Source organism: Schistocerca nitens, chromosome 5 (genome assembly GCF_023898315.1).
Source record: "Schistocerca nitens isolate TAMUIC-IGC-003100 chromosome 5, iqSchNite1.1, whole genome shotgun sequence".
Taxonomy (NCBI): Eukaryota; Metazoa; Arthropoda; class Insecta; order Orthoptera; family Acrididae; genus Schistocerca; species Schistocerca nitens.
Genome location: NC_064618.1, coordinates 613,932,984 through 613,948,299, shown reverse-complemented (window position 1 = coordinate 613,948,299; position 15,316 = coordinate 613,932,984). Strand labels below are relative to the sequence as shown.

The window sequence follows — 15,316 nt, the reverse complement described above, 5'->3', positions numbered from 1 at the left end:
GCCGCGAATGCATCTACCAACAGGACAATGCAACTTGAAACACAGCTAGCAGTATACGTGCGTGGTTCGAAGAGCACCAGGATGAGTTAAGGTACTCCCCTGGCTACCAGACTCCCCTGATTAAAACCCAGTCGAGTCTCTGTGGGACCACCACGTGTGGGCTGATTGCGCCGTCGATCCTCAACCGAGAATGTTAGCGCAGATGATCACAGTACTGAAGTCGGCAAGGCTCGACATCCCTGTAGGTACCTTCGAAAATCTAACCGACTCTCTTCCTGAACGTTTCGCGCTGAAAAAGATGGTTATTTAAACTTTTGACTAGCGGTCACATTAATGTGGCTGAATAGTGTCGAAGGCTAGAGCTGCAGTAATTAATTTTCCTGCTGAGCTACTGAATAATGAAGTAGATCAATTTACTTACCTGAGAGAAGAGAAGTCTATGAATATTCGAGCTATAAAAATTGAGCATTGTTATCTTTTACTAAAAAATTCTGTTAAATGTTATAAAGGAAAAAGTAACAATTAAGAGCAGAAAATATTTTGTAGATCAAAGAAACGCAAAGGAATTAAGAAAGCGATATTGGCACTAAGCACAATTTTAGAAAGAATCGACACTGACAGATAAATTTCACAACGTGTATTGATCTTGAGAAGGCATGCGACAAAGAAGACTGGGACGCTCTATCTTGAGAACCGAACAAAACTAGAAAACAAAACCAAATTGAACGAAAAAAAGAACGACCGACAAAAAGAACAACGAGTGTTCAACCCTTGATCAATGGGTGGCACTGAAATGCCATTCTACAACGCTGCCGATTCAGCTGCGATTCCCGGATTAAAAAAACTGCATAACTTTAGTAAATACAGTCCCTCGGAAAGGTTCAGAGCTGATTTTTCTTCTGTAAACTTGTGAAGAACATTAACAGCAACCTGGTTCACGTCACTTTTTAACGCTGTGTACGGGGCAGGAATCATCGTCGGTCATTGTCACACTACGTATTAACAGCGGAACAATCAGTGCCCAACAGTATACAGACTGCGACAGTACATGATTTTTGAAACATGATTAAGAAAAACGTAGATGACTGTTAATACATTAGAATACCTTGAAGTTTCATTTGCAGTACCATAGTAATAAGATACCTAATACGCAAGTAGGACCTACTTCCAACAGCGTAACAACACCGACGTACGTGTGCTACAACTACTGACCAGTAAATGCGTTTGCGTTTGTTTACATCAGGTTTGTTCTTATGATAAACAATGTAAGGTACAGCTGTCTTCACGCTTATTTAAACTTCGTTCACGTTTTGCTAGGGTTTGGTTTCGTTGGAATCTACTCTGCAGCTTTCTCCACTCTCGTAGTCCACTACTGGCCAATAAAATTGCTACACCATGAAGATGACGTGCTACAGACGCGAAATTTAACCGACAGGAAGAAGATGCTGTGATATGCAAATGATTAGCTTTTCAGAGCATTCACACAAGGTTGGCGCCGGTGGCGACACCTACAACCTGCTGACATGAGGGAAGTTTCCAACCGATTTCTCATACACAAACAGCAGTTGACCGGCGTTGCCTGGTGAAACGTTGTTGTGATGCCTCGTGTAAGGAGAAGAAATGCACACCATCACGTTTCCGACTTTGATAAACGTCGGATTGTAGCCTATCGCGATTGCGGTGTATCGTATCCCGACATTACTTCTCTCGTTGGTCGAGATCCAATGAGTGTTAGCAAAATATAGAATCGATGGGCTCAGGAGGGTAATACGGAACGCCGTGCTGGATCCCAACGGCCTCGTATCACTAGCAGTCGAGATGACAGGCATCTTATCCGCATGGCTGTAACGGATCGTGCAGCTACGTCTCGATCCCTGAGTCAACAGATGGGGACGTTTGCAAGACAACAACCAAGTGCACGAAGTACGATGTTTGCAGCAGCATGGACTATCAGCTCGGAGACAATGGCTGCGGTTACCCTTGACGCTGCAGCACAGACAGGGGCGCCTGCGATGGTGTACTCAACGACGAACCTGGGTGCACGAATGGCACAACGTCATTTTTTCGGATGAATCCAGGTTGTGTTTACAGCATCATGATAGTCGCATCCATGTTTGGCGACATCGGTGAACGCACATTGGAAGCGTGTATTCGTCATCGCCATACTGGCGTATCACCCGGCGTGATGGTATGGGGTGCCATTGGTTACACGTCTCGGTCACCTTTGAACAGTGGACGGTACATTTCAGATGTGTTACGACCCGTGGCTCTACCCTTCAATCGATCCCTGTGAAACCCTAGATTTCAGCAGGATAATGCACGACCGCATGCTGCAGGTCCTGTACGGGCCTTTCTGGATACAGAAAATGTTCGACTGCTGCCCTGGCCAGCACATTCTCCAGATCTCTCACCAACTGAAAACGTCTGGTCAATGGTGGCCGAGCAACTGGCTCGTCAGAATACGCCAGTCGCTACTGTTGATGAACTGTGGTATCGTGTTGAAGCTGCATGGGCAGCTGTACCTGTACACGCCAACCAAGCTCTGTTTGACTTATTGCCTGGCGTATCAAGGCCGTTATTACGGCCAGAGGCGGTTGTTCCGGGTACTGATTTCTCAGGATCTATGCACCCAAATTCCGTGAAAATGTAATCACATGTCAGTTCTTGTATAATATATTTGTCCAATGAATACCCGTTTATCATCTGCATTTCTTCTTGGTGTAGCATTTTTAATGGCCAGTGGTGTACCTTTCGCATTGGGAACGTCACAAGGTTTATTGGAAAAAAGATTCATGTGGACACTACAACTAAACATTCTTTTGAGAATCTCTGAATACGAGTCGAATACTCACTGCCATCACCACTCCAGTCAGTGTTCTGATAGTCTTGGTAAGAAGCTTCGTAGTCGGGATCGACGCAGGATGTTTCGCCATCGAACCCCAAGTAGTTGGTGAGGCGCTCCAGCGCCGAGTCCCCGCTGGTGCTGCGCAGGGCCTCGCAGTACTGCTGCACGGTGCTCATTCCGATTCTGTCGACCGCGTTGTACTGCACCAGCCCGGAGAAATTGTTGGCGGCGAAACTGATCAGCCCCGCCACATCGTACTCTTTGGACAGGTCCAGCGGTGAGCAGAGCCTGCGCCAAGTCAGTGGTCAACAGTTAATTCCTCCCTGTTGTACTTGGAACACTTACAGCAAGGTCCTCAATGTCCCAAAGCGCTTACGTATAATAGTGAGAATAACTGTTACATATTATCGAAACTTCTATATTGAACGTTATGATCCTAAGTTAAGATATAAATACCTATATATGAAGGTAATATCTGTTCCTGAAAGAACAGATACTATTGATGACCGTGTAGCTTCTCTAGAATGAAATGATACTTAAATCGACACCCTAGCTGCAAACAGGCGTTGATATACATCATTGGCGACATGTTGAAAATGTGTGCCCCAACTGGGACTCGAACCCTGGATCTCCCGCTTAGATGGCAGACGCTCTATCCGTCTGAATCACCGAGGGCACAGAGGATAGTGCGCCTGCAGGGACTTATCCCTTGCACGCTCTCCCTGAGACCCACATTCCCAACATGTCCACACCACTACAATCGTAGTACGCTTGACAGATGTTTGCCCATGTATGTATGTTGTTTGATGTATCTCAACGCCTGTTTGCAGCTAGGGTGTCGATTTAATTATCATTTCATTCTAGAGACGCTGCACGGTCATCATTAGTATTTGCTCTTACGGGAAGAGATACTACCTTCATATATAGTTAAAATATGGCTACCCGGCCATTGACCTTCTTGTGGGAACGCACACACTATGCCCCAACTCGTACGGGACTTGGTAGATTAATCTGCTACGAGTAATGAGTGTGATGGGCAAACATCTATCAGACGCACTACCAATGTAGTGGTGTGGACATATTGGAAATGTGGGTCTCAGGGGGACCGTGCAAGGGATACGTCCCTGCAGGCGCACTGTCCTCCGTGCTCGGTGGCTCAGATGGATAGCCGGCACGGTAGCTCAGCGTGTTCGGTCAGAGGGCTGATTGGCCTCTGTAATAAAAAAAAAAAACCTAAGAAATCAACGATCAACTTTAACGGATGTCTTATGACGTCTACTTAGACCAAACGCAACGAACTATATCTAACAAAAAGTAAATAGGTTCGAGTCCCGGTCGGAGAACACATTTTCAACGAGTCCCCAGTGATGTATCTCAACGCCTGTTTGCAGCTAGGGTGCCGATTCAGTTATCATTTTATTAATACATAGGTTTGCTTGCAATGTAATTCTACCAGAAACAGACGACGAAACTGCAATGAGGGGGCAATATGTGCAGTCTATGACAACCGTGTCATCTGCAAGCATCGCGATACTTGTGCTATGGGTCTTTAAGAGAGTTGTGTCCCTTCAGGATGGGTCCAACAACAATAACGTATGATCAGGGTTTCCGTATACTCTCTGTAAAGGATGCCGCAGTGAATGTCGCTTTGAGTCAAAGTGATGTCTGCAGAATCTGGAACGAGTTTCTAGCGACAGGGTTAGCTGAAAATCGGCACGACAGTTGCCGCGGAAGAAAAATAACAGGTGTGCAGAATAGATTTCTGCGTATAACAGCAAGCAGAAGCTATAAACAGAATGCAACAATTCTACGGCGGCAGTTCCAAACAGCTACAGGAGTGCAGGTGTCAACACAAACGATACGAAATAGGCTCCATGAGCAGGGATTACATGTCAGAAAACCTCTGAAAGCTCTTCCACTACATCGGTGTCGGAGAGAGGCTCGTGTCGCATGGGCACGAAACCACTCTTTGTGGATTTGGTAGTAGTACGGCACAACGTCACAGTCTCCACCCTGACAATACTAATATTCGTATACGGATGCAACGAGAACAACGTTTACACCCTAACTCCCGTATACTGCCGCTCGTATCAAGGCTGTTCAGTCTTGTTTCAGTGTGGAATGATGTATGGTCTCAGGACACTCCTTGTGCCTCATGGGAGGATGACTGAAGTACTGGGACGACATACTTGCTAGAATTATGGCTAGATTTGGTGAACATACTAGAGCAGGATTCACGGTGATGGACGACAATGCACGCCCTCGTCGTCATAATCTTGTGAACGCCAGCCTACTGGAACATAGAATCTTGCGGATGCAACGGCCTCCATATTCTAAAGACCTCTGCTGCATTGAGAATGCATGCCTCGTGGTAAAACGAATGGTTTGCCGTCGTCCTGTCCTATCAGAGACCTTGCAGGGCTACAGGGCCTCAAAGAGGCTGCAATGGAGGGATGGGACAATAGTCCTCAGGGTTATCGCCACAATTCGGTAAGGAGTATACCTGACCACGTTCGTTCGTGTCTACAATTACGAGGAGGGCCAACTAGTTCATAATGTCTCATACAAGATGAAAGTGAGATTAAACTGCAGCATTTGCAGTCTAATCTTCTGTAAGTTTTTTATGTTTGTTGTTGTTGTTGTTGTTGTTGTCCCGCAAGACCGCTACGGTCGCAGGTTCGAATCCTGCCTCGGGCATGGATGTTTGTGATGTCCTTAGGTTTAACTAGTTCTAAGTTCTAGGGGACTAATGACCTCAGCAGTTGAGTCCCATAGTGCTCAGAGCCATTTGAACCATTTTTGTTGTTGTCCTCAGTCCAAAGACTAGTTTGATCCACCTCTCCATGCAACTCTATACTGTGCAAGCTTCTTCATCTCCGAATAACTACTGCAAGTTACATCCTTCTGAATCTGCTTAGCGTATTCATCTCTTGGCCTTCCTCTCCGATTTTTACCCTCCACGCTTCCCTCCAGTACTAAACTGGTGATCCGACCAAATGATCCCTTCTTCTGGTCAACTTGGTCCACAAATTCCTCTTCTCCCCAATTCCATTCAGTACCTCCTCATTAGCTACGTGATCTACCCATCTCATCTTGACCATTCCTCTGTAGCACCACTTTTCGAAAGCTTCTATTCTCTTCTTGTCTAAACTGTTCATCTTCCATACATGGATACACTCCGTACAAATACTTTCAGAAAAGACTTCCTGATATTTGAATCTATATTCGATGTTAACAAATTTCTCTTCGTCAGAAACGCTTTCTTGCCATAGCCAGTGTACAATTTATATCCTCTCTACTCCGACCATCACCAGTTATTTTTCTCCCAAAATAACAAAACTCATTTAATACTTTCAGTGTCTCATTTCGTAATCTATTCTCTCAGCGTTACCTGATTTAATTCGACTACATTCCATTATCATCGTTTTGCTTTTGATGATGTTCATCTTACATCCTCCTTTCAGGATACTGTACATTCCGTTCAGCTGCTCTTCCAGGTCCTTTGCTGGCTCTGACAGAATTGCAGTGTCGTCGGCAAACCTCAAGCTTTTATTTCTTCTCCGTGGATTTTAATTCCTACTCCGAATTTTTCTTTTGTTTCCTTTACTACTTGCTCAGCATACAGATAGGATAACATCGGGTAGGCTACAACCCGGTCTCACTCCCTTGTCGACCACTGCTTGCCTTTCATGCCCCTCGACTCTTATGACTGCCACTGGTTCCTGTACAATTTGTAAATAGCCTTTCGCTCCCTGTATTTTACCCCTGCCACCTTCAGAATCTAAAAGAGAGTATTCCAGTCAACGTACTCAAAAGCTTTATCTAAGTCTACAAATTCTAGAAAAGTAGCTTTGCCTTTCCTTAACCTATCTTCTAATATATGTCGTAGGGTCAGCATTGCCTCGCGTGTTACAAAATTTCTACGGAATCCAAACTGATCTTCCCCGAGGTCAGATTCTACCAGTTTTTCCATTCGTCTGTAAAGAGTTCGTGTTAGTATTTTGCAACTGTGACTTATTAAACTGATAGTTCGGTAAATTTCACACCTGTCAACACCTGATTTCTTTGGGATTGGAATTATTATATTATTCTTGAAGTCTGAGGGTATTTCCCCTGTCTCATACATATTGCTTATCAGATGTTTTGTCATGACTGGCTCTCCCAAGGCTATCAGTAGCTCTAATGGAATGTTGTCCACTCCTAGCCCCTTTTTTTATTTAGGTCTTTCATTGCTCTTCACGCAGTATCATATCTCCCATTTCATCTTCATGTACATCTTCTCCCATTTCCATAATGTAGCCCTCAAGTACGTCGCCCTTGTATAGAGCCTCTATATACTCCTTCCACCTTTCTGCTTTCCCTTCTTTGATTAGGACTAGCTTTCCATCTGAGATCTTAATATTCATACAGGTGGTTCTCTTTCCTCCAAAGGTCTCTTCAATCTTCCTGTAGGTAGTATCTGTCTTACCCCTTCTGATATATGCTTCTACATCCTTACGTTTGTCCCCTAGGTATCCCTGCTTAGCAATTTTGTACTTCCTGTCGTTTTCATTTTTGAGACGTTTACATTCCTTTTCGCCTGCTTCGTTTACTGCGTTTTTATGCTTTCTCCTTTCATCAATTAAATTCAATATCTCTTATTTTACCATAAGGATTTCTGCTAACCCTCTTCTTTTTACCTCCTTGACACTCTCCTGCCTTCACTGTTTCATCTCACAAAACTACCCATTTTTCTTCTGCTGTATTTCTTTCCGCCAATTTCGACAATTGTTCTCTAATACCCTGTCTGAAACTCTCTATACGCTCTGGTTCTTTCAGTTTATCCACGGCCCATCTCCTTAAATTCCTACCTTTTTGCAGTTTCTTCAGTTTTAAACTACATTTCATAACCATTAAATTGTGGCCAGAGTCCATTTATGCCCCTGGAAATGTCTTACAACTTAAAACGTGGTTCCTAAATCTCTGTCCTAGCATTACATAATCTGTCTGAAATCTGCTAGTGTCTCCAGGCCTCTTCCATGTATACAGCCTTCTTTCATGATTCTTAAACCAAGTGTTAGCTATGATGAAGTTACTCGCTGTGCGAAATTCTACCAGGCGGCTTTCCCTTTCTTTCCTTACCCGTATTCCATATTCACCTACTACTATTCCTTCTCCTTTTCTTCCAATCGCTTTCCAGTCCACGAAGTCTACTAAATTTTCGTTTCCCTTAACTATTTGAATAATTTCTTTTATCGCATCATGCATTTCTACAATCTCTTCATCATCTGCGGAGCTAGATGGCATATAAATTTGTACCATTGTGGTAGGCGTGGGCTTAGTGACTATCTTGGCTACAATAATGCATTCACTATGCTGTTCGTAGGTGCTTATCCGCGTTCCTATTTTTCTATTCATTAAACCCTCTCCTGCATTACCGTTATTAGATTTTGTGTTTGTAACCCTGTATTCAGTTGGCCAGAAGTCTTGTTCCTCCTGCCACCGAACTTCACTAATTCCCACTATATCTAACTTTAACCTATCCATGTTTGTTGTTGTGGTCTTCAGTCCTGAGACTGGTTTGATGCAGCTCTCCATGCTACTCTATCCTGTGCAAGCTGCTTCATCTCCCAGTACGTACTGCAGACTACATCCTTCTGAATCTGCTTAGTGTATTCATCTCTTGGTCTCCTTCTACGATTTTACCCTCCACGCTGACCTCCAATACTATACTGGTGATCCGTTGAGGCCTCTGAACCTGTCCTACCAACCGATCCCTTCTTCTAGTCAAGTTGTGCCACAAACTCCTCTTCTCCCCAGTTCCGTTCAATACCTCCTCATTCGTTATGTGATCTACCCATCTAATCTTCAGCATTCTTCATTAGCACCACATTTCGAAAGCTTCTATTCTCTTCTTGTCCGAACTATTTATTGTCCATGTTTCACTTCCATACATGGGTACACTCCATACAAATACTCTCAGAAACACTTCCTGACACTTAAATCCTTACTCGATGTTAACAAATTTCTATTCTTCAGAAACGCTTTCCTTGCCATTGCTAGTCTACATTTTATATCCTCTCTACTTCGAACATCATCAATTATTTTGCTCCACAAATAGCAAAACTCATTTGCTACTGTAAGAGTCTCATTCCCTAATCTAATTCCCTGAGCATCACCCGAGTTAACTCGACTACATTCCATTATCCTCGTTTTGCTTTTGTAGATGCTCATCTTATACCCTCCTTTCAAGTCACTGTCCATCCCGTTCAACTGCTCTTCCAAGTCCTTTGCTGTCTCTGACAGAATTACAATGTCATCGGCGAACCTTAAAATTTTTCTTACTTCTCCATGGATTTTAATACCTACTCCGAATTTTTCTTTTGTTTCCTTCATTGGTTGCTCGATATACAGATTGAATAACATCGGGGAGAGGTTACAACCCTGTCCCTCTCCCTTCTCGAGGACTGCTTCCCTTTCATGTCCCTCGACTCTTATAACTGCCATCTGGGTTTTGTACAAATTGTAAATAGCCTTTCGCTCCCTGTATTTTACCCCTGCCATCTTCAGAACTTGAAAGAGAGTATTCAAGTCAACATTGTCAAAAGCTTTCTCTAAGTCTACAAATGCCGGAAACGTAGGTTTGCCTTTCCTTAATCTTGCTTCTAAGATAAGTCGTAAGGTCAGTATTGCCTCACGTGTTCCAATATTTCTACGGAATCCAAACTGATGTTCCCCGAGGTCGGCTTCTACCAGTTTTTCCATTCGTCTGTAAAGAATTTGCGTTAGTATTTTGCACCCGTGACTTATTAAACTGATAGTTCGGTAATTTTCACATCTGTCAACACCTGCTTTCTTTGGGATTGGAATTATTATATTCTTCTTGAAGTCTGAGGGTATTTCGCCTGTCTCATACATTTTACTCACCTGATGGTAGAGTTTTGTCAGGACTGGCTCTCCCAAGGCTGTCAGTAGTTTTAATGGAATGTTGTCTACTCCCAGGGCCTTGTTTCGGCTTAGGTCTTTCAGTGCTCTGTCAAACTCCAAACGCAGTATCATATCTCCCATTTGATCTTCATCTACATCCTCTTCCATTTCCATAATATTGCCCTCAAGTACCTCGCTCTATCCATTTCCCTTTTTAAATTTTCTAACCTTCTTGCCACATTAAGGGATCTGAGATTCCACGCTCCGACCTGTAGAGCGCCTGTTTTCTTTCTCCTTGTAACAACGTCCTCCTGAGTAATCCCCGCCCGGAGATCCGAATGGGGGACTATTTTGCCTCCGGAATATTTTACCTAAGAGGACGCTATCATCATTTAACCATACAGTAAAGCTGCATGCCCTCGGGAAAAACTGAAAAATTACAGCTGTAGTTTCCCCTTTCTTTCAACCGTTTTCAGTACCAGAACAGCAAAGCCGTTTCGGTTAATGCTACAAGGCCAGATCAGTCAATCTTCCAGACTGTTGGCATTGCAACTACTGAAAAGGCTGCTGCTCCGCTTCAGGAACCACACGTTTGTCTGACTCTCAACAGATACCGCTCCGTTGTGGAGCGGTACTGCTATCTGTATCGCTGAGGCACTCAAGCTCCCTCCCCCCTCCCCCCCTCCCCCCCACCCACGGAAGATGCATGGTTCATGGTTTTTTTTATGTTTATCAGATGCAAATGTGTTTATCTTCTCTTTTTTTGTTTTCGTTTTACTATACCTGACAGATCAAAACCGTTTTTGTGTCCTATTATGTCGGGCACTGACGATAAAACAGTATGGAAAATTTATTTTGACCCCTATAAGTTGATGTGATTTGACACAACTCTCCACACGATCTTATGCAAGACTTTTAATTTTTGAATAACTACAGCACCCTATATCCATTATAAACATGAATCATTCTAGGACTTATCTGTGGTAAATGTGTGGAATGTCGTTGGTGGTTGGGACTAATGGATTTTCCAAAGAGAGGGAAAGTAACTGCACCGTTCCCTGCTGGCAGATTCTAGGATTGGTGTGATGCCAGTGGCTGAGAGAGGCGTGTTTGCCGAATGGACGGCGAATTGGTGACTCTTAGTCAAATATTTTTAATACAAAGTTGTTAAGGCTTTCGTGGCCACTTGTTGACAAACTGCCTATTGGCTTCTGTCTCGGGTTCTTCGGCCGACGTTCATCTAATGATTTTTCTGACGTTTCGCCAGCACGAGTGGCTGGCATTGTCAAAGCTTCACCCTCCATTGCCGGTTGTGAACTGGAGCCGAGCTCGCGGGCGCAGACTATATGTACCTGGCGCGCAAACGTCCGAGGGCTTCTCCGCGGTCATTTCCGGTGCGGTTCTCCTCTTGCTACCTGCGACGGTCGTTCGCTGCAGTACGGGAAGCCAGGATCCGTTTACCTTGAGGCTTTCCTCTTTCTTGTTGAAACTGTTCGCGTGTTTTTGTATTTCTACAGCTTCTCTGAACAAGCGCGTGAGATAGTGCTTCTCTACAGCCAGAACTTCCATACCAGACATTTCTTATTCAGGTTCCTTACTTCGCCGAGTGTTTAGCTCTGTTACACTTCTAATGTAATTTGTGGAGTACCCATTGCTCTTCAGAACAGTTTCCAGGTGTTGCATTTCTCCTTTGAGGTGTTGCGGCTCACATATTCGTCCTGCTCTCGTTACGAGCGTACTAATCTTGCCTCTTTTCGGGTACGGCCTTTCTGCCATACATTCCGAGAGTGACGTACAGAATCGGCTGTATATTGCGCAAACATGGCGTAAAGACGATTTTCAAACCGACAAGGAAGATCAAAGAGTGTCTTAGATCGGCGAAGGAGAAAAGAGACCCACTTGCAATGTCGGCAATATACCGTATACCATGCACATGCGAAAAAGTTTATGTCGGAATGACTGGACGATCAATTAACACAAGGATCAAAGAGCATAAGCGACATTGCAGGTTGGGGCAGGTGGAGAAATCGGCCGTGGCAGAGCACGCACTGAATGAGACCGACCACGTAATAAAATTCGCCGCCACGGAAGTTCTGGCTGTAGAGAAGCACTATCACACGCGCTTGTTCAGAGAAGCTGTAGAAATACAAAAACACGCGAACAGTTTCAACAAGAAAGAGGAAAGCCTCAAGGTAAACGGATCCTGGCTTCCCGTACTGCAGCGAACGACCGTCGCAGGTAGCAAGAGGAGAACCGCGCCGGAAATGACCGCGGAGAAGCCCTTGGACGTTGGCGCGCCAGGTACATATAGTCTGCGGCCGCGAGCTCGGCTCCAGTTCACCACCGGCAATGGAGCGTGAAGCTTTGACAATGCCAGCCACTCGTGCTGGCGAAACGTCGGATAAACGTCAGAAAAATCATTAGATGAACGTCGGCCGAAGAACCCGAGACAGAAGCCAATAGGCAGTTTGTCAAATATTTTTAACATGATTCAGTGTTAGGCGAAAGTGTAGTTCAAACTGTTACACGAAGACTTGACCATAACAGCTGCACGAAGTCTCGACCGCCAACAGAGTAAAACAGATTTGGAGTCGCAAATGAATGACTGTTTCAGCGTAAGAACTTCCATACGTCCCTCATTTAGAAGCTGTGCCCACCTGTGACTGTTTTACCTAAATTTTATTGTAGACGCTGGAAGACAGACGATTCTTTATTAACGGTATGCATCCTATTTTTGCGAAGCGCTTTGACAAGTCCTCATTATAATAAAGAGATTCTTTACAGAACTAACGTCTTTTAGTCATGTTTGCCATAATTTTCTTTTCTTCAAAGTTCCGTACCTCTACATTAGTTAGTCGATCTGTTCATTTCTTTTCATAGCAGGACCCCTTTGGTTGTCATCCGTGGCACTCTTACAGTAAAGTGGTGCATCGGCGATGTTCTGCACCCCGTCGTCTCGTCCTTTACGGCATTGGCTTGGGCTTACATTTCAACAAGATAAGGCCTGCCCACACACGGCGAGACTTCCTGTTGCTTATCTTCGTGCTTGTCAAACTCTATCTCGGCCAGCAGAATTGGCGAATTTCTCCCGAACTGAGAACGTTTGGAGCATTGGGGACGGCACCTTCCAACCAACTAGGGATTTTGACGAACTAAAGCACCAGTCGGGCAGAATTTGGTACGGTAGCCCTCTGGAGAACACTCAATAACTCTCTCAATCAATGTCAAGCCGAATAATGCGTGTCTTGGGGGCTTATAGGTGCTCAACTGCTCAAGCGGATTAACTGCTTGCATAAAGTCAGAAGTGGACCAACCGGTTATTGACTTGCTCAATCTGTAAAACTCCTTCTCTTGACTAAATCATCCAATTTTTCAAAAATTTTAATCTTTTGTTTGCCTGTACATGTACATTACATCTACCAATGTCGTCGCATTCGGATAGTTCCTTATTGGCGCGTCTTTCGAACTTCATCATTCTTATTCTACCAGAAGTAACGTATATGCACGATTTCCATCTGTACCCCAATATGAAAATCTCTAAACAAACTTTTGAAACTTGAATTACGACAGTTTGTCTACAGAGCCATCGTATGCTACTAAAATTTTCTGTGGTGTTAGTCACGAGCAACAGGTAATCAAATACTACCACTCGCTGAAGAGGTCAGTGGAATCAGCAGCCCCAGCCCCCACAGTGTCCAACTCACCCGAACATCTCGTTGATGGTGGAGACTCCGGCGTCACTCTGCAGCAGTTCCTCAAACTCCTGTGTGGCTTCGGCCACAGCAGAGACACACTCTGGGTCAAACGTCTGCATGCTCTCGGCCACCACTTCCAGGTACTCTGCAACGGAAGACACGCCACGTCGGTCATATGAATGCATTCGTTCTATAGCGTTTGGTTCACAGCTGCCTTCACTCCAACACATAACAGGTTCCCCTTACTTTGTGAATGGCTTTACAACTAATGCTGCATTTATTTTCGTCATCGCTGTGTAGCAACGAACGATCAAAATTCTACATAGGTAAGTAAACACGATTTTGTGCTTTCTTTTAGAAAAGAGAAAATATTGTGTTGGCAAAGTGAAACAATGGCGCTAATTCGAAGTTTTTTTGAAGAGGTCTCTTCGGGATAGTCTGGACCTAACACTAGATTTAATTCTTACAACATACTTACGTTGCTCTAAATAATGTCATTGCAAGTTTCTGTATCAAACAGCGATTTAGTAAATGGAAACATGTACAATGAACTAGTTCTTTTTTCAATTTTAAATCATCATGTATACAGCAAATTTAGCTAACTAAAGTTCTTCATTACTTCTGAGATGTAGGTTTTCCACTTGTTAGTGATCTATGTGTTCACCTACCCCCAAGAACTTGCGGCTCGTGGAAGTTGCGCGGTCTAGGGCGCCTTGGCACGGTTCGCGCGGCTTCCTGCTTCGGAACTTCGAGTCCTCCCTCTGGCATGGGTGTGTGTGTTGTCCTTAGCGTAAGTTAGTTTAAGTTAGATTAACTAGTGTGTAAACCTAGGGACCGATGATCTCTTCAGTTTTGTCCCATAGGAACTTACCACCACCACCACCACCACAAAAACAACCACGACCATCATCCCAATAACTTAGTCCTTTCTACTTCATGTATTTCATTGTTTGAAGAAACTATTTTAAAGCTAGGAGAGTTCAAATATTTTCAAATATTTTCTTAGCAAAATTTTCAGTAAAGGAACTGTTACTGATTTTTATTCTTGTTTTGTATAATATGCAAAAGGACAAAACTGACGCACTCTGATAATCCTAGTAAAAGTTCAGTCATGTTTATCAAAAACGATAGGAGCGACAACAGAATCCTGTGGTACACTATACCTCGTAATTTAAATTCTGAGTGCCTATTGCTATGTGATCGACGTTGAACTGATATTCTCTGATTTCTGCGATGCAGAGAGGGTGAAAACCATTAATCTACTGACCTTTTATTCCACAAAATTTAAATTTTTCCATGAGGTATCATGGTAGGTCACAAATTAGTCTCAATGATACATATTACTTATTTACTACAGTATGTCATTCGTCAAGATAAATATAACCTGTTTAGTTGACAACTCTTTTTGATATCAAAACTGTTTGCTTACTAATCGTGTTTCTCTGTTTCTGTAGTTAAAAAGTCCATTGTACATTTTCTTCTAATTATTTTGAAAATATTGGCGGTCATCAGATGAGATGGTAATTCCTTACTAACATTATACATCCTATTTTTGTGAAGACGTCTGGCAACAGTATTTTTAAGTTTGTGTCATTATGAAGAGATTCTTTATGGGACTAGCTTGATATAGAACGGAGCTTACATAAATAAAATTTTTCTAGTTATTCGGCATAATCAGGTGTCACTTGCTCTTTAAGAGAACATAAGAGTCTACCCTTCTTTGGGAGATATAGGATGTTGTTTAATTTTATCCAACTTGTTTTTGTATGCTTCAGGCTATCTACTAAGGAAATGTTTCGTACATTATCCAATACTGACAGACAATTTTGGGAGTAACTTTGATCAGTTTACTGATCTCTTTTCCTTTTTT

General features: G+C 43.5%; 1 protein-coding gene across 1 annotated transcript in view; it reads right to left on the bottom strand.

Annotated features, from left to right (window-relative positions):
* The window catches only part of LOC126260013 (putative serine protease K12H4.7), a 77,917-nt gene that overhangs the window by 13,784 nt on the left and 48,817 nt on the right, over positions 1-15,316 (bottom strand). Inside the window, exons 5-6 of the mRNA XM_049957174.1 lie at positions 13,456-13,591; positions 2,853-3,133 (exon numbers count right to left, since the gene is read on the bottom strand). Of these exons, the coding sequence (XP_049813131.1) occupies positions 2,853-3,133; positions 13,456-13,591 (417 nt within the window). The remainder of the gene's footprint in view (positions 1-2,852; positions 3,134-13,455; positions 13,592-15,316) is intronic.